Genomic DNA, 19910 nt, shown 5'->3' with positions numbered 1-19910 from the left:
ATACTCTACCCATCTCAAGACAACATAGCTTGACAACACTGCAGACTTCTTGGAAAGTCATTTCCTGCACTGAAAAACAATTTGCTAAGCATAACGTCCGTGCCTCTTCGTATTTCAGGATCTGATTTTCAGTAATGATTATCAACAGTAATTCTCAGTGAATTCTAATTTTTAATCTCAAAAACCAATTCCCAACAACAACAACAAAAAACCGCTCTTGATCATCCTTGCACTTGAGACTTTTAAAAAGTTTCAGAAAATTCAGAAAATATTTTCCCATACTTCACTGGTAATCAGTTTCTGAGAGCCTCAGGAAACAATTTCAGATTATTGTATGTGTATGTTTGACAGCAAACTTTTCGAAGCCTTCACCTTCACCAGATGTGAAGCAATGAAAAAACAAGACAAGCTGGGTATTTTGTTTATTGACAGTGCCTTGAAGGAGTTCAGGAAGGCTCCAAAATCCTGTTTTCTGTCAGAACTGCTGTCTGAATTTGCTAACAAAAGCTGGCACCCCATTCAGCCTCACTGAATACCTGTGTAGCCCCACAGCAGGAGAGGTAATTTAGAGCTGGGCTTCCCACACCAATATCACTTTTCTTCTTTGGTTCTTTTTTAATTTCCAGGCAGCAAGCATGCCTTAGGTTCTCCTTGGGATCTCCATGAACCAGGTCTACCTTTGGATGGCACAAAACCACCTAGTAGGAACACAGGGATCTCAATCACTCAGTCTCTTCTTACCTTGGATAACCCCTACATGCACATACTATGGCTAAACTCCATTTCTAAAAGTTCCTACTGACAATGACTCTGCTGCCCAGATAATACACACATGCTATTTTTCTACATACTCTGGTAGTCAGGGTAGACAGGGCTCCTAAACACTTCCTTTGAATATAAAGCAGAACAGACTGTTCTGCTGTTCAAAAGAAAATGGTCCCTACTAGGGAGCAGAGTGTGTTGGGGCGACTAACTCAGTGGTAAGGGAGATATACAGAGCTCTGAAGAACAGAACCCTGTGGCTTCCAGCTCAAATGAACCATGCTAGTCCTGCATTTTTGAATCTATTCTTAAATTCCTCATGTCTGCATTTGCATAACTAGTGTTACCCCTGCAATGCCAAAACAAACATCTAGAAGCACTGCTGCTCACTATAAAGGCCTTAAATGCATGGAGGCAGTAGCCATTTACTCAGATACTAGAGAAAAAGTTATTATGAAATAAAATTGACTTTTCATCCAGAGGAAAGATTTTAACCATTACTGTGAAGGCTGGAAAACTGTTTATCTTTTCCTCCCTTTCATACCATACTAAGAAAATTAGTCTACAGTAGGTTTCCTCTCTAAGGTCCACTTAACTCCTTTTATTCATATCCTGAACCCTGTGCTATGAGGGAATGGAATTCTCTCCAGTTACCTTTGAATCCAGCCCTGTCATTTTAAGATGGATTGATATCTTAATGGATTGATAACACAAATCCATTCCTGGCACAGACATTATCTGGGAGGATATTTCTTTCCTCCACATCATGCTGGTGAATAAAAGGCTATCATGCTCACCTGCTGAATTTTTGTCTTCGATCAGACTATGACCCTTAGAGAAGCCTGCATATGCCAACTAGAATCTGCCAAAAGAGGAATCCAATCTTGGATACTGTAACTCAAAATTTCATTTGCTTTCTTCATCATGGGGGGTGAGGGGGGTAGTGCTAGAAGTGTGAAAATAAATCCAAACCAGAAAAAAGCACTCTAAAACTTCCTAATTTTTTATTTTTTTAGCTCTAGGTATCTGTGTTATCTTAAATAGAAGTCAGGAGACTACATTAAAGTTCTTCCTTTGTATATTTGCCATAAAAATATTCAACAGCATTACTAGTTCTACAGAGTATAGTCCCAATTATTGCAATATATCACCAAGGTTTTTAAAGGTCAGTTCTATAAAAAACAGAGAACTGTAACATGCCAGCAGAAGCAAACATTCATGGTTACTACAGCAAAAACCTCAGCTCAACCCTACCATCTCCACATCTCCTTTAGTGAATCACAGAAGCCTAACACATTTTGTGTTCTTGTAGCACAGTACTGTTATATCAAGTACATTCTTCCATTTTTTATTACTTTGTATTATTGTCTGGAGCATCAATAAAGAAATAAAAACATTTTTGGGTCACTCTCACCAGCCAGGGTGTGAACCCACCACTACAAGAAGTCAGCTTACAAAAGCTCCACCTTTAAGAGTTTTGAATATCCTATTTATAAAAGTTGTCTAGCATGATCAAATGCTACAGCCAAAATATGAATCTGTCCTTGCTTTAGATCTTACATCCTTGAGGAATTCAAACAAAACAGTATTCTGAGAATTTTAACAAGCTGCTCTCTCACCAAGATGTACTGACTTCCTTGCCTCCTGCCTAATGATGAACTGGAATAATAAAAAATGGGCTGATCTGATTGTCTAAGGCTGAGGCCACCACTTCCATGAGAAAAGTGGTAAAACCATTGCAGGGCATTCACAGCTCTAATTCCTGGTGGTGAGGTGGGAGGGGTAGGGGCCACGACTATCCTCACTTAACAGTGGCAGTGTGGATCAGCCACAACACAAAGGTGGGCAAACCACTGACTGAGGGACAACTGGCTCTGTGTTCTCCATGAAGATTACAGGCAAGAACACAGATCTACTTTACTGCTGTCAACAGCACCGCTGGACTCTACCACTGCCCAAAAGATACGGCTCAAAGAAGGCACGAGTTGTTTATTTTCAATACACAAGAAAGAGCTTGACAAGCAATGGAAAGAGAATTCAAACTAGAAATTAGTTTAATCCTGCATTTTGAGATCCTGATTTTACATCAGGGTTGGAGAGGTTTTTTTGAGGCAAATGGAAGCACCTGGTAAATGACATTGCTTATATTCCACAAAATAGCTCTCCCCACAGTAAGTCTGCACCAGACTATGACAAATAAATCTTGCCAGACGATTATTTCACATGGCCTTAATGAAATTAATGTAGCAGTGATGAAATCAAGGACATTTTCTGTCAGTAAACCACTTCTAGTCTAGAAGAGAACTTTATATTTTCAGGGCTGGCTGTAACAAATAAACCATTTCTGCTAAAACAACATCAATACAACATGCACAATTCCTCAAGCAGAATTTACTTCCTTTTTTATAAACACTTTCCAAGATACACATTTAATATTTATTGGCATTTTGAGCCCTTTTTTTCACTCCATTTAAAGTAATTACTCTTGTGCTAGCTTTTTGTAGAACAAAAGCACCTGCATTTGACACCTACATTGCTCCAGAATACCAACCCACATGTTTCTTTTTGAGTCTTTATGCGTAGAACAGCAGTACTTCCCAGAAGTTTTGTTATTTCTCTTTGTAACTAGTTGACAAACTCTGAGGGCAACAGAATAGTGACTTACAGTCTAGAAAGAGCAGGAATATTAACATGTGTTCATTTAAGAGAGTTACAACCCCTGTGCAACAAGCAGAACTGCCACAGAGACATGACAATTTAACAAAATATTCACCATCACATTGGGCAGCAGTTAGATGGTGTGACATGTTATGACAGAGGACTCCATTGTTCTAACATAAAGGAGAGCCATCCAGGAGACATGAAACTACCCAGTGAACAACAGAATAGGTTTGGATAAGCAGTCTGGGAGCAACAGAGTATCCATAAAATGGATATGCTATTTCCAGCTTTATACTTGGTATAGACATTCATTTTTTTCTAATGCTGGAAGCTAACCAATTAAAGCTAAAAGATGACCAGAGAGCAAAATAGTAGTCTGGAAGAGAGGCTGAATTAGGAAGGCAAAACCACTTTTATACAAGCAAAACTGGAAGGAGGAAATATTACTAGCTGAAAATAAAGGAGGATGTTAAGCTCTGTGGTGGATTTTGCAGGCTGCTAGACCCATGGGACTTCTGCATGGAACATTATGAGATGGATACAAACTTTAAAAAGCAAAATTCTTTCTAAATAAACAAAGAACTACTTTAAGAAGATCATCTGGAGGGCAAAGGAGTGTTCACTAACATTATTATTTCCCTGAGACAAGCCTGTGAAGGTAATCACTGCCAGACTCAGCTAGAACACTGCCCAAAGGCTGGCCTTTGAGCTGGAAAAAAATTACAAGAACCCATCTTCAGAAAGGCTTATGATTAGCATTACTGACCTGGAGGGGAGACACCTGATGCTAACAGGAGTCTTCTTATCCAAATGTGCTGAATATAGTCCTTTTGAAAATATATACCAAAGCCAACTGTTGGTGCAGCATTCATTTGCTTCTTTTAAAAGCATACCATCATTGACAGAATGTAAAATCACTAAGTTTCATCCTGGGCAGTCTCACCCCATAGAGAAGTGTCAGCAACTTTTCAGATGATACCTTCCATGTAAAGGTTGCTATTTCTATCTTTTACAGTCAGGGCAAGACAGTGTATTTCTTCTGGCTCAGCCCAGCTTGCAATATGTTCAGCAGAGTTGGCTCTCATTCTTCTTTTATGAAGTCTTCCTCTGTCATTGCTTGACAGTACATTCAAGTGTTCAAATTCAGTCAGTGATTCAGTGACTGGAATGTAATGGGTTTGTTACTACAGGCCACCTTTCAAGAGCTCATCTTCCCAAGTTCATTTTGTGCCTTTTGGATATCCAGCTCTTCAATAGCTCAGTCCAAACCACTGCATCTTTCACTGTATTCAGTGCCTACACTTCACATCCCTCCTCCCTGAACACCACATCAACCTCTGAAATGTACAGTAAATGTTTAAACACACGAACAAGGGGCACTTTCAGACATATTTGGGTCAGTGTATGAAGTTCATGCCAAAGGATGTTGTGTGTTAGCTGAGCAATGCAGTACATTTTTTCCAACTGCTTCAGCCAACAGCCAACCACATGAACTATCCTAAAAAATTTTTTTCTTTAAAATTTGTAATAAAAGAATATAATAAAAAACAAAAAAAACCCAACTAACTCATTTTAATTACATACAGAGACTAGGGAAACAGTATGAGATGGCTGTAGTTTGGGTCAGCTAAGTCCTTAATTTTTTACATCTTACGCTTTCTTTTATTTAGGATATACCGCTTGGTAATGCTTCTGGGGTTTTTTTCTGCCATCTACAGAGCCCTAAAGTCCTTTAATGCAGCTTTCTTGATACATGCCATCAAACTGTGCTTCAAAAAAGAGATGTCATTAGGAAGGGAGCCCCCAGGCACCACATTACACAGTTGCCTGGTTCATATAAATGTGAATTGAGAAAAATAACCAACCACTTTTAAATACAGCTTTAAAATCATGCAGTTGAACTTGCCTACACTATTTACATGAAACATCTTGTAGTCATTCTATACAGTAGTAAAATTAGCATTTTTCTATAAGGCAGTAGCAAGTGGAAACACACAATAGCATCAGGTCTTTGTCCCTTCAAAGAGGTTTCACAAAGCAGTAAAGCCCTTCTAGCACAAACTGCACTAGAAAGCCTAAAATGGTTCCAAATTCGGTACAAACTATAGATGTACTCTGTTATTTTTGCTTTCTCCCTCTTTATTGGATTCTCGTTACTTTTTTTCAGAAACACTTGTTTAATTCTATTTTTTAAGCTTTTATTTTTTTTTTCTTGCCTTGGAACTCTGACATTCTTTCTCCATTCCCTCACTCACGAGTTATTTGCTGGCTGGTTAAGAAAAAGACCCACATGGAGACAGGGCAGTCACACAGCAGAGGCAAGAAGCCAGCCCCTACTCCTCCATCCATATGTACCTGTGAATGAGTCTCCCTGTCAGCCTTGGTACACTCCCCTGTGCGTGCAAGGAGCAAAGAGGGGCCCTTCCAAGGGCACACACTTTAGCAAGGCTGTGTCTAGGGGCAAGCATGAACCTGGGCCTTCACTACCAATACTAAATTGCTTCTACCAAAACCAGCCAATTCTCCAATTCTGCTACTCCTTAGCAAAGGTCTTTGTGCACATCAAAATTCACATCCACAGAAACATAAGAGATAACAGTCTTATCAGCTTTGGGGAAATCAGATTACCAGACAGCACAAAGGAACCCACCCAGCAGCCCTCCAAGCTACTTCACATACAATGCTTGCTATGTTTTGTCCTCCCCTGAAGCATAAATAATCAGTAACTGCTGGGGGAAAGATCCAGGACATGATGGACCAGTTGGTCAATTGGACAAGGCAAACACTCTTCTCCTGACATAAACAACCTCTTCCTCTGTCTTGTGTATCTTTAGGTGTTTTTGTAGTCTTCAACAAACATCTAATCTCTAACAGTACAATGTGACCTTTCACTGTATGAAGGGTTTTTACTTTGTTTATTACTTTAAAACCCTAAAACACAATTCAGCAGCCACTGGGCTATTTCCTGCTTCAGTCATACCTATGTTCACAATCTAAAGAGCAGAGCTGGCTTCATTTTAAGTGTTTCCATTACTAGTTTCCACTTTATTCTCAAAGAAGTGCAGTCTTAGCTCCTCACATACACAAAGCAACAAACCTCAAAAGCACAGGCAGCAAAACTATTTTAAATGGCAACATGTAGTTTGCAATAAAAACATTATATGCTGATACAGCACCGAAAGATCCTAAAGCATTCAAGCTCACATTTACACAGCCTCAATCTTCCTATGACCCACCTTTGCTCTGTTTATACAATATATCACTTAGTCTCTGGACTAAACCTGTGGAGGCTGCTCTCTCTTGCTACTGAGAATGCAGGCTATCTAAAGGCAATGATGCACAGGTTTAGAACACTATTTAAGTACAGGAAATTCCAAATGAAAGTTGGTTTTCCAGCAATGCAATAGGATTTTCTGCAGTTTGGCTGAGAAACTCAGCTAGTATGAAATCACCAGATGATACTAGAGTAGCTTTAATTTTTGCACAGAACAGACAAATTCCTTGTTTTGAAAGGTCATGACAGTAAATTGCATGGAATTCAATTTACCTCCCTCAGATGGATGAGGGTCTGACTCAAACAGAGAACAGTGGAAGCCTTTGGCTCCAGGAAGTCTGTGCTGATTCAAACCTACTCCTAGGCAGGCAAATCGTCCTTCCTCTCAGCTATACATTATCACAGCTTGTGATTTTCAACTGATCTTTTCCCCCAGATGTCATATTGTAGCAAATTGTGTCATAGATGATCATCAAAACAATGGTCATTGCAAGAAAAATTTGTTTTTAACCAGGGAGTCACCAAATATAAAATTACTTGTGATACAGACACTGTCATAGCTGTCTCACCCTCATTTCTCCACATCTAAAGTGAAATACAAAAAACTACAGGAAACAACACCCTCATCACAATACAGAAGAACAAATACTGGAAAAGAAAGCAAGTGTAAGGATTACAGAAAGACTGTGAAGACAGAAAGTAAAAGAATACCCTCCCCAGGAGGGGAGTGACACACCTGTAACACTTGTGATTTAACAGGCTCCTTGTGTACAACTGAGAACAACAGCTGGTGAGCAGCTCATTCCTGACTGGATGCCAACACCAGGCAACAGCTCTTACCTAAAGCTTTCTGGGTATTCAACAACAGCCATGTTGATAACATCCAGTGCATGCTGATAGTGCTTCTGAGCTGAAAAGAGGAGGGCCAGTAGATGAAGTGAATTCATGTCATCTTTGCACAGTTGCAGGGCTTCTTGAAGATGGTCTATAGCATCTGAAATCTAGAAGGAGATGGGGTAGAAATAACAAGAGAACATATCACTCTTTCAGTCCTACATTATACCCCAAAAATAAGAACAAATAGAGTAAATAGAAATTCTGAAGAAGTTTTGCTTAGGCACCTTTATTATCAAAACAGGCTGCCAAAATTAACAGACTGCACTGCTTGAAAAAAACCCACACATTCTAGAGAAAGAAGTCCGCAGCATTACTAAATCACTGCTTATAAACAAGAGCAGCAGACCTGATCCCATCAACCCCCTCATCCTTTGGCATGGTGATTCTGTGATGTAAACATATCCACCACAGATGCCCAAATCTCAGCTCTATTTTCTAGGATGAGTGGCTGGCTCTTCAGCTGGGGATGAACACTGCACATCTCTGCTGCATTTTGTCTCTCATAATGGCCCAAGAAAGTCTTTCATTACTTGGATCAAGAACATAAAAATTAAGTTTGAATGTTCAAGGGTAAAAGAGTCAAGATTTAAAATGCTGTCAAAAAAAGAAATATATTTGAAAGCAGTGATGTAAAGAGCAGTCCTGACAGTCACAGTAGCAGCATGTTATTAGAACCAAGTCTCACTTGGCAGAAAACTTAACATCTATAATGAATGCAAGTCTATCACACGCTCTTTGTGATCCAGTACACTATTTTAGAATATCTGGTCAAAAGGGAACTTCTTAGCAGATTTTCTTTAGTCTGTTTACTGGTAAGTTTTACGTAGAGGATTTTCTTTAAGATTCTCTAGTGTCTCAAATTACTGTTACATAAATTATTGCATTTCTGTGGCTCTGGAAAGCTGCAGAAAACAAAGCATAAAACTGTATAAATTGCTTTTCCTCATGTATGCTTTCCTGCTCCTTCTCTTAACGGATGGAGAATGCAGTTCCTTCTTTTCTACTATGAGAACTTCCCACCAGCACAGCCTTACAGACATTCTACCTGAGCAAACCACCAGTGTCAAATTCCCACCGGCTCCACAGACCTCTCACAAAAACAAGAAGCACATAACTAAGGAAAGCAACAATGACACCACCTGCAGTGACTACAGAGGTTGTTGATTACCTAAAGTCCAGGTATCCTTCTGGGAGCAGTGTATATTCTGTTCATAGGACAACTTCATCCAAATGTCCAAGTGACATTTCTCTGTTGCTGTGCACACATGAGCCATGGTGCTTAACTCTGTATTACTGGTGACTCCATGCAAGCCTGGAGATCAGTGTGACTGCTCCAGACATAACCCCAAACTGGCACTTGGCCCACAGCATCAAAACTGCTGAATGTCCTGGCTTGGATTCAGACTGGGATACATGACTGACTGCTCAGCTTTAATGAATTACTGCTTGTCAGTGGAGCTACTTTAACTACATGTGTTATTAAAGCCTACTGCAAGGGTAAACACGTTGACCTAATCACTCATGTTCCCTCAGCAGTTTACTAGAACACATTTTCATACAATATAAAAATTCTAGCAGTGACAATACAACTTGGAGCCAGGACCAGACAGTGGTGGGCCCAGATCTGCTTGTTCACAAAGTTGTTCATAGATATACCAGAGGTATATAAATTTGACTTGCTAAAACAAAGCTGCTGTCAAGACTTCTTGCACTTAGGACTAAAAACCCTTCTATTTCTTTCTATTTCTCTGTCTCAGAGCTGCACAAGTACCCATAAAGAAAATACAAGTTTGGGGAAAAGTTAATTAGAAGCAAACCTGCAAATCAAACAACTGGAGAAGACTTGGAGCAACCTGTTCCAGATGATCCTGCTTTGAGCAGGGATTGAACTGGGTGATCTCTAAAGGTCCTCTTCAAACTATTCTATGATTAAGACTTGGGAAGGGGATCCTAATTTGCTAGTATGAATCAGGCAAAGAATAACACTTGCAACTAATGCCTTTACTGAGGGACTTCAAAACTGTAGGGGCGCTTGACCTTACTCGTGTGAGAATATGCAAACTGAGACTTGCTTTACGTGTTGAAAACTACTTAGGATCAAACTGCAGGTAGGTCCACACCCCTAAGAGAAGCTGGCCATCCAAGGAGCTCTCTGACTCTGTTGCAACATCCTTGAAATAGAGCAGCAAAAAAGTGAGTTGTGGCCACTCCTGCAAACCTGTGTCTGCTGGAGAGGCAGCCACATACTGCTGGAAGAAATGTCATCTAAAGTAATTCTGTTCTGTAGCATGGGGCCTGCAATGGTTACATCTCATTTCAGTGCTTCCCTCTAGTATCATCAGAGTCACAGGCAATAGCTGGCCTTAAAAATTAATCATGCTTCCCTGGCACCTCATTTATTAACTTGAGTCCAAAAAGACTCCTTAGTGCTGTAACACCATTACTAGCCTACACAGTACTGCTGCATAATTAGAAACAGTGGACAAAAATAATATGAACTCTCTGCCTTTACAGAAAATATTATGTGAAACAACAACCTGCAACAGACTACATGCAATGAAATACAAACTAAATTTCTAGATCAACAAAAGCAAGATATTTGGCAGCAGTCAACACAAAACTTCTTTTGAAAGATGTATTTTTACTTAAGTAACTATATAATTTGAGAAAGATGGAAGCTGGTGTCACCCCAGATGGCACCCTGAAACGTCAGGGCTTTATCAGAGGCAGGCTGCCAGTTTAAAATTCCCTACCAGTAGTGCACTTTAAAATAATCTTATTTCAGCTGGACTGCAAGTCTAAGTAGGGTCTACAATTAGAAGAAGCTACAGTTCCCTGATTTATCATTCTGTTAACAAATATACCACATGTTTTGCATGGCACACAGGTATCTTCACATCACACTGATTAGGGAGCAAAGATGCTGCAGTAGGCCAGAAATAGCATCTTGCAGCATTACCAAAATAATGCCACAATATGGATTGTTTAGGCTGCCTTTTATATAGTAGGATTTATTTCAATAATGCTATGTGTCTCCTTAAAAACAATGTTGATATGTCACAATTACAGGTATAAAAAGGAAAACAGAGTAAGTGTAAAAAATACTTCCTAACAGTAGAATGAACTTGGGTATTTTAAATGGTAAATGAAACAGGAACCCTTAAAAGGGATTTTCAGGCCTTATAATTTCACGTCAGTTGACAGTTACACTTAATTAACCATTACAACTACCCACTCCACCTCTTTTTATAGCATGGAAAGGAGAAAGCTTTACTGACTGGCAAGAGTTTCCATTGAAAACAGACTTGCTACAGTTCACCAGAACCTCAGGAAAGTAGGTATACACCTATGGGTTATTACTTAGTTCTTCCTACAAGCCATTCTTGATGACCAGAACAATCTAGGCTAGGATGTAGGCAGAAAAGCAGCATGTTGCTTTTCAGCAGAGGAGGCAGTTGGTAATCTGGGAAAAAGACAGAACAGAACTACCTACACCCAAGGAGTCACTGAAAGAACCACCTCTTGAATACCTCCTAAAACAGAGCTCCTCTCTTGGGCAGACAGCAGCCTCTCCTCCTTGAAACCAAACAAAAACTGGGCAAAACAGGTAAAATATTTTCTCTGCTCTCTTAACTGAGGTTTATCTTAACTGTACATCCAGACACTTGGGAAGGAAGTAGGTGCTTTCTGGATAGTGCCACTTGAAACTTGAGGTCTCTTGGAAGTCCACAGGAAACTGGTGAGACTTACAGTGCTCAGCTGCTGACCCTTAGCCATCTTTCCCTTCCCATTTTCATGAAAAGAAAGGTTAGATCTAATCAAGTATTAAAATGGCATGATGCCTAAATAAGTTGTTTTCACATATTCAGTACTGATTTACACAGCAGTCAAGGTCACAAACACCACCACCCCCAAAAAATCCGGATTCAACTCTTAAAATTAACAAGAGTGCGGCTGACTCTAGAGAGTAATTTCCATAGAAACCAGTCTGCTTTTTAAAAAACAAGGCAATGCATTAAAATCAGTGAGCTTTAAAATCTTCATTCTACCTTGTTTGTGCTGATCCAAGTGCTGTTACCACAGAAACAGGAGAAGCAGCCGAACCAGCTACTGGGAGTGGGGAGCTGCAAGTCTCATTTGTCACTGGGCTCTGCCAGCTGCCAGCCAGGCACTGCAGGTGGAGATATCCACTGCAGCAGGCACAGACCTTGGCCTCCAGGCACTTCAGCTCAGGGGGAAAACCAGACTGAGAGACCCTCCTTACAGAACAGGTTATTCTACACTGTGTTTGGCTGAAAAAGCCACTACAACACTCTGGGACTGATGTAGACCCTCCCAGTCTTCCCAGTGACTCCAGTGGTCTTTAAGACATGCACACATACAATGCTCATTATCATCATTTTTTATCTTGGTTGCTGGTGGTTTCAAATGCCAACTCTGCATGAACCTTTTATAACCATTCCTCCTCTGTCACATCCTCATCTCATGTCAGAGGGATGCCTATGTTTTTCCATTTCCCCTTTGCCTTGCCCAGTGGTGCCAGAGACAAGTGCTATTGGAAATATTTTACAGCCTTCCAAGGAAAATGAATTGCTCCAGCTTTGTTTGGCACTCTACTGGTCAGCTGCCTCTCTTGCTTTGTTCCATGAAAACACTCTCTTATCTATGCAAGCTGATACCTATATTTTTCAATGCTGGGTACAGTTACCTTATTTATTGACCCTGACTATGGAAACAAAAAGGTCTATTTGTTGAGAAAAACACTGAGGTATTATATTATATTATAACCTACTATGTAGAAAAGGCCTGATTTATTGGTATTATAGAATTGCCTGATGAAAGCCCTAACTGTGATGTTCAATAGTTAATGCAATCTATCAAAAAAGGTATCATTTATCTTTCAGTTAATCAGAAAGAGAATATATTAGATACTTTAAATAATTAAGTATATTAAAAATGCATTACCAAATGTTTATCATTAAGTAAACTGGCAAAAGAAGAGCAGGGTATTTTACAGCAGTCTAAAAATAAAGAAGTCTCAGGTATCTCCTCTCTGTCCAAGCATGCATTAAAGATTTATATCTCACTTGATGGGAGAAGAGCAGGAGCACCATGGCAGGGGTCAGGCTGACACTACACAATACACTGAGATCCCACAGCTGTGGGAGCAGAGGCGACTGGCACAACATCGGGGATGAAAACACACAGGTGAACTAGACAAAAGAGGAAAGTGAACATGGGGACAAGAGACTGAATGGAAAGAACAGGAGGGAAGGGAAATGAAGCAACAAGAGAGATGAAACAACATGGCAAAGACAGGCTACAACCAGGAAAAAAAAAAAGTAATGAGTTATAATGCCAGTAACAGTGAAAACAACAAAAAATCAAAGACCACAAAAATCTTCATTTTCAGGACATTTCAGCTGAAAAGCTGTAATTCTTCACTTATGGCAAGCAGAAGAGGTAGCAAATCAGACCATTTCCCTATGAGGCAAAAGCTGTGAGAGAAAAAAAGGTAGCTGGGTGTTTTTTAATGAAAGACCCTGAGCAAACTGCATCATAAAGCAGCCAGTAGGCAGATGAGAAAGTTAAATAAGCCATTTTAATTATCCTTTCTTATTGCAGGCTCACAGCACACTGCTCTCATTATGAAAGGGTTACAAAAGTGACATTATCAAGAGGGTGCTCTCTTGGAACAATTAGTTTAACCTAATGAACACACAGCTCCCCTAATTAGCTCAGGAAAGTAAGAAATACCCAACTGTTCAACTCCGTAGTGTAGACTAGGGAGAGAAAACTGCAGCAAGCAGAAGGCCTGCCAAAGAAAGAAACTAGAATGATGAAATTTCAAATCTAGCTAGAGAGGTATTTAAAAAACAGAAGCTGCTCCAATAAAGACTTTAGCTTTTAAACAGAAAGACAGAGAAATACAACACCCCAGTCTTAAGAAAAAAGGGGCAGAAAAATAAAGCACAGCCCAAGTGGTTGGGTTTTTTTTTTGAAAGGCAGTGCAGAGCATTTTCTGATCAGCTTCACTTTTATGAGCTAACACCTGCAGCAGCATTCAAATGCCAACTAATCCCACTCTCTGCAGAGCTCCAGTACGCGTCAGAGCCTGGCGTCAAACGTGCCCAAGTTTGGAATAAAGCGATCCCAGCGCGCGATCTGGCACCGCACGGAGCCGGGCACAACGGGACAGCCTCTGGAGCGGCCTGTGTGGGACAGTGACACCAGGGAGCAGCAACAAACACACCTCCTCATCCCACACACACAAGGCTGCTCCAAGACTGCTCAGGAGCCAGAGCTGAACACATTCCCCAGGGAAGGCCATTCCATGTGCCACAGAATTATTATTTTTAGAGTAAGAATTAAAAAATATTTTTCATAAACATATTCTGACTGCTTGTCACCGGTTACAACGCAGGAAGGAAGGGACCCTGTGTAGCAAGCCTGGGTCTTGTTCAACTGGACTGTCCTTCCATCCTCCCATGACCCAGTGATTTCCAAATATTTCACATACCTGTCTGACAAGAGCCAGCTGCAGTGACAGGTAGAGGATGATCTGGTGATCTTCGGGGGCCAGGTCATGTGCTCTTTAAGGACAACCACATAAGACAAAAAGAAAAGTGACTGTTAGATTGCACTTTGCAGAACTCCTTCACCATGAGTCACATTAGCACAGAACAAAACCCAGTCTTCCCCCACAGAAAGCTAGTCCAGTAATGGGGAGCACACTGAAACTAGACAAAAAGCAGAACAGTGCTGCTCTGGCTAAGCCAGAATCCCAGGAAAAAGTATGAGAAACACAGCTGCCAGGATGTTATACAACTTACATGCTCCTTTATTAAATGCCACTTAATATTTTGGAACTTGGATAACTAATATGGAAAAAGTAGCTCTGAGTGCATAACAAACCTATCAAAGCATTATTTTAAGTAATTCAGGTGATAGACATAGTTGTCTAAGTTGTTCTTATACTGCCACTTTTAAACATTAAGAGAGGGTTGGATTAACACTGAAAAAGTAATCACTATGAGCATGTAGAGGACTAAAGATCAGGAGCCTGTGACACAAACTGGTGCTCAAACATACAAAACATTCTCCACCCTGCAGCTTCTAGTTTAATTTTTGACAGCAGACTCCTAATTTGGAAAGGGAAGACACTGAGGGAGGAATGATTTGATGACAGGAGCTGTGCCTGGACCAACACCAAGGCCCTTACTTGTCAAGCTTGGACTCTGAGATACCCCTTCCAGCCCACAGCAGGCACTACACTGAAGTGAAGCCCTGGCTAGAGAAGGCTGCAGTGTCTGCAGAACCAGATGTGCAGGCCTTTAGCAAAGCCTTGTACAAGGCAGGGAACAGGGATGGACAGCCTAGGCAGAACTGTCCCCTCTCAGACTATGCTAGGCACGAAACTGCAGTATGAATTTGCTAGCCTGTGGAGAAGCCAGTAACCAAGGGAATGCTGGGATAGTGTCTGGGGGAACCCAATCTAGGAGGAAAGGTGGGGCAGCAGCTGATGCCACCTGGCAGCCCACTCCAGGAGCCAGTGGATTCTCCCCTTGTGACTCACAGAGCTCACTCACAGCTCTGCAGCACAGGGAAATCATTTCACATGGGAGAAATGGGGAAGAGGAAGGTCCCTCATAGCCAGTTAACATTTCCTGACCTCTTTCTGGGCTGCATTCCAGGACACCAGGGAAACCTGCACCTGCACTGCCAGGCCCAAAGTGAGCACAATTAATGTCCTTATGAGGGAGAAACGACAGGCTGACAACACTGGTGGTTAAAACCCATGCCAAAACTATTGATTTGCTAATAATAAACAAGTAGCAATAAAGTAATTCCTTCAGGAAACAAACCACACACCATTTTAATGGCAGCCACTTTTCAAATACCATCTTGGCCTGTGAGCAAGAAGATTTTGAAGCTGATTTTTATAACTAAAAGCTCTAGAACAAATTAATTTAGTATGGACTGAATATGTCCTGTAACTCTCTAAGTCAAGGTGGCACTCAAGTGTTCTGAAGCAATGCCAAAGACATCAATGTGCAATTAGTACAGGTGAGTCACTAATTTCTCCTTCCACTTCAAAAAATACAAAAAAACTCCCAAACCCAAATAGTCACAACCCCCCCCACCAAAAAAATCCCCAACCCCCCCCAAGGTTGCAACAAACAACAAAACTCCACAAGGTAGAACCCAGCTTTGCCCTAAGGTGTTAGACAGGGTGAGTCACCTCTTTACAAAGTGTCTCTTGTGAAACCTTCAGTAGCCTCTCCAGCAATGAGTAACAGGGGAAAGTTCACAAGAATATAGCAGATGAAATTAATGGTGCTTTTGGAAAGAAACAAAGGATTGTTACTTTACTGCTCATTTTCCTCAGAAGGAATTAGAAAAACATTTGGTGCAATCTTCCAGCTGAAAAGGCCCCTTACTGAGATGACTACAGGCCAAACTATGGCCTGAGAGATCATACAGGCTCTTCAAAAAAAGACAAAAAGCAAGGAAGGTACAAAAAGGAAGGAAACCAAACTTAAGCATTTAGAAAACACTAGTAATCAGCTCACTGTCACATTCCTGTTGGCTGATGTTTGAGTAACTAATGTTTGGCTAGAAGCTTGTCTGCCTCCTAGGTAGAGTTAAGATACCATGAAAACAAGTCACAGCCAATGAGAAAGGTCCCAGGATAAAAAACAAGGAAGTTGAAAAGCAGTGCAGCACCACAATTCCTTAAAATTGGTTAGCAGTTCATGTATGACACTGGAGTCCACAAACTAGTGTGACTTAAAAGTAAAAGTACACTCCTCATCCAAATAGTGAATGAATAAATGGCTTTTAGAAGTTTTCTCTCTCAAATCTCCATAAGGTAAACACCCAGAATTGTATCTGTGGTTTCAGTTCTTGCAATCACTACAAAACCAGTGTAAGACAAACATGCTGGGCTCCTTCTTGGCCAGCATCAGCAAAACAGCTAAGATCTTTTAACATTGTTCAAATTGTTTAACCTGTACTTTGAGATACCAGAGATCTCAAGTTTTCTTCACTTATGTAATTATAACAACAATAAACTCAGAATTAGATCCTTCAGCCCAAGACTTAGACCACATAAGCTTCCATTTAATTGCCATCTATAGTCTGTAGGCATCTACATTTACAGTGGGTTGTAAATTGTGAAAGTAATTGTACAAATGTAAGTAACTGCCTGAACACCACCTAGTGTATTTTGGATGGTGTAACTTAATCATAACAGAGTCAGGAAGCTCATACCTTAATGCTCTACCCCACAGAATGGACAAAAAAGGGTTTTAAATCAAGCAGTTGTACTTGAGGTCTCAAGTGTAGTTGCACAAGAGTGCACAGTCGCTTCCAGAGTGCAGCCATTGTATGTTTTCCCCAAAAATATAGGGATGAAGGAGAGGTGAGTGCTGCCTGCTTTGTTCCACTAGCTCTAGAACCTCCTCTTCCAACAACAGCTGATATAAACACTCATTAGGACAGCAATTATTCTCTCCCCTAGGTGCCCTGGTGCCAGGTCACCCATAGCTGCTTACACCCTGATGGTGGAGGTACTTTCCCACCATGATGGAAAGAGGATTTTAAGCCTGCTTCACACAGGAATTGAGACAAAATTAGCTTTCCACGTCTGCCAGCTGGCATCATGTGAGGAAGCTGCATGTCCCAGCACTGTAGATCTCACTGCAGCTAATTTGAGGCTAAGGTTTTTTTCTGTAAGGTGGCAGAACAGTACACTTACCTTGGATATTCAATCAAATAATCACTGCATTTAGCCATCACAAAAATCGTTTTGACAGACTACTGCTGAAATCTAATGAACTGTTTTCAAATCTTCCAGCACGGAAGACTTACACAGAGGAAAAAGTAACATAAAAAGAAAAAAATTTCTGAATTAATGAAAAAAATGCACAAAGCAAGTATCTGCAAAATTCCTACTCACCTCTCCAAAGACTGAAGTGCTTTCTTGTTTAATTCATCCTGAGTGCTCTTTAGAGTAGCTGTAGGACAAGATACAATACCATTTAAGTGTTAATTCAATGTTTCAGATCAAATAAATAAATATATAGAGTATCCAAACTGGGAGCATGAACAGTATGGAAATCTCTGTGTGTTTGTGCATGTTCTCATTTTGACATGAATTCTCAAATTCATTTTTATTAAAGATTATTTTAAGTCCTTTGTTTGAAACACTGAAGCATTTTTTATTTATATATGCCACTGAAGGGGGCTGGGAGAAGGGGTCAAACACTAACTAGATACCAAGAAAATAACAGGTCCTCAGCCAGACTGCTGCAAATGCTACTAGCAGTAACCTGCATCACATTCTGATTCAGGTACAGTACGTGTACAGAATGTACACATTCACCACCATCTTCATAGGAGGGTGCTGCAGGTGTAACTGGGAACACCAGCAGCCAAACTTACAGCTCTGTGACAAAACACCACCATCTCTGAGACCACAACAGACTTCAGGTTACTTCAGATGCGGCATTAGCCACTAATGCCCTTCTTCCATATCTCTAATTGCTTGATTAATGGATCCTGCCCAGTACACACATGTATCAATGTATAAATTAATTCCTACCTAAAACCAGAAAAGGAAGAGAAGAATCAAGCTCTTGTTATACCTGGGTATCGTAAGAAATCATCATCAAGATCAACAGGAACAGAGGAAGAGCTTAAAGGAACATGGCTTTCTCAGATGCAAAACATCTGGAAACCTAGTGATGATTTTTAGAAATGCATTGGCTGTCTTGTTCTGGTTCTTGCATGGCAGCTGTTTCTTGTTTTGCCTATCCTGAAATTGAGAGCTGTTGATCAACAGCATAAGGAAGTGATGACTAGTTAATCTATCAGCAAACCTCACCCGTGAATGTATCTGAATTGATACATCAAGTCAGTGTATGCGCCAAAATTGCAAGTTACTAAGTAGTATAAAATAATGCAACAAACCCAGTGAAATTCAAGTATTCTTAAAAGTTATTAAGAAGAAAAGAGATGTGTTCTTCTGCAAGACCTGCAAAGGTAACCAGTTTCTTTGCATTCTGCAATATGCCAGTGAGTGAAATTTTGTAAGTAAATTATTTGTTGCAGTAGCTATAGTGATCAGACCTTTTGTACTTCTACATCTTCCAACAGTTCTTCAGAATACCAGGTTCATTTGGGAGGAACAGCAATCTTCAGGATTTCCTAATCATAAAGATCAGAACTTGTTTAGGCCACAAAACCTACTCTAAGATAAAAAACTTATCCAAAAACTTGTATTTTAAATAATACATTTTAAGACATGGACTTTCATGTAAAATGCAGCATCTATTAAAAATATATCACTCTCAGTAGCCTTAAATCAGGCTGCAAAATACTGGATAAAGGTAACAAAGGGAGAAAATTTGGAAATAAATTAAAGAACCAAGATTGATGTAAACAAAAATGCTTGAGGAGACATTGGAAAGGATTTGATCATACCTATAAACATCCCTACAGAAAAAAATCTGACATTCTGTTTCTCATGAAAACTACCATTCTTTAAATTACACAGCAATTCTGAAGATGTCACACAATAAGAAAGACTGAAAGAAATATTGCCAGTTGTCCCTCAAATTAAACACCAAATGGAAAAGCTAGAACTTTGAGCTTCCACCTGTTAAGACATTTGACTAATGTTCAGTTTGTAGTTAGAAAGAACACAAAATATGTTGTGGAAATGATGTGATTACTCTGCAACTAGTCAGCTTTGCCTCTGCATTACTGGGAAACAGCACGTGACTGCCACCTCCCACAATATGGACTGCATCTTCAGCTACCACAAAGTTGGAATGCTGTGTGCAGCTTGGCATCCACAACAGAAGATGTGGTTCCATTGGAACAAATCCAAAAAAGGGCCATGAAAATGGCTGGAGGGCTGGAAGACGTCTCCTATACAGAAAAGTTGAGAGAGTTGTCATTTTTCAGTCTGGAGAAGGGTCAAGGGAGGCCCTCTTAATACTTCAAGGGGGTTTTTAAGAAAGACAGAGTTATTTTTTTCACCAGGTCCTATAAAGACAGGACAAGGGGCAATGGTTTTAAACTAGAAGAGGGAAAATTTAGATTATATACAGGAAGAAATTCTTTACTAGGAGGGTGGCAAGACTCTGAAACAGGCTGCCCCAAGATATTGCAGATACCCTACCCCTGAAGTATTCAAAGAAATCTGCAACCCACTTGTATCACTGAGAAGCTCTCACTTCAGACAAAGAAAAGTCTGCACTAAGGAAACAGAGCCTGGTGTGTCTGATTAAACTTTTAAAATTTGTGC

At 40.3% G+C, this 19910-nt stretch overlaps 1 protein-coding gene across 5 annotated transcripts in view; it reads right to left on the bottom strand.

Annotated features, from left to right (window-relative positions):
- TTC7A (tetratricopeptide repeat domain 7A) overlaps positions 1 to 19910 on the bottom strand; it is a 169869-nt gene that overhangs the window by 81942 nt on the left and 68017 nt on the right. For all 5 annotated transcript variants that reach the window (XM_054279311.1, XM_054279312.1, XM_054279313.1 and 2 more), the window contains 3 exons: positions 17556 to 17613; positions 14115 to 14187; positions 7538 to 7698 (listed from right to left, as the gene is read on the bottom strand). In XM_054279311.1, coding sequence (XP_054135286.1) covers positions 7538 to 7698; positions 14115 to 14187; positions 17556 to 17613 — 292 coding nt within the window. The remainder of the gene's footprint in view (positions 1 to 7537; positions 7699 to 14114; positions 14188 to 17555; positions 17614 to 19910) is intronic.

Source organism: Melozone crissalis, unplaced genomic scaffold, assembly GCF_028551555.1.
Source record: "Melozone crissalis strain CALT ecotype California unplaced genomic scaffold, PUWL_Pcris_2 ptg000027l_1, whole genome shotgun sequence".
NCBI lineage: Eukaryota > Metazoa > Chordata > Aves > Passeriformes > Passerellidae > Melozone > Melozone crissalis.
This window is presented reverse-complemented; position numbering and strand designations above follow the sequence as displayed.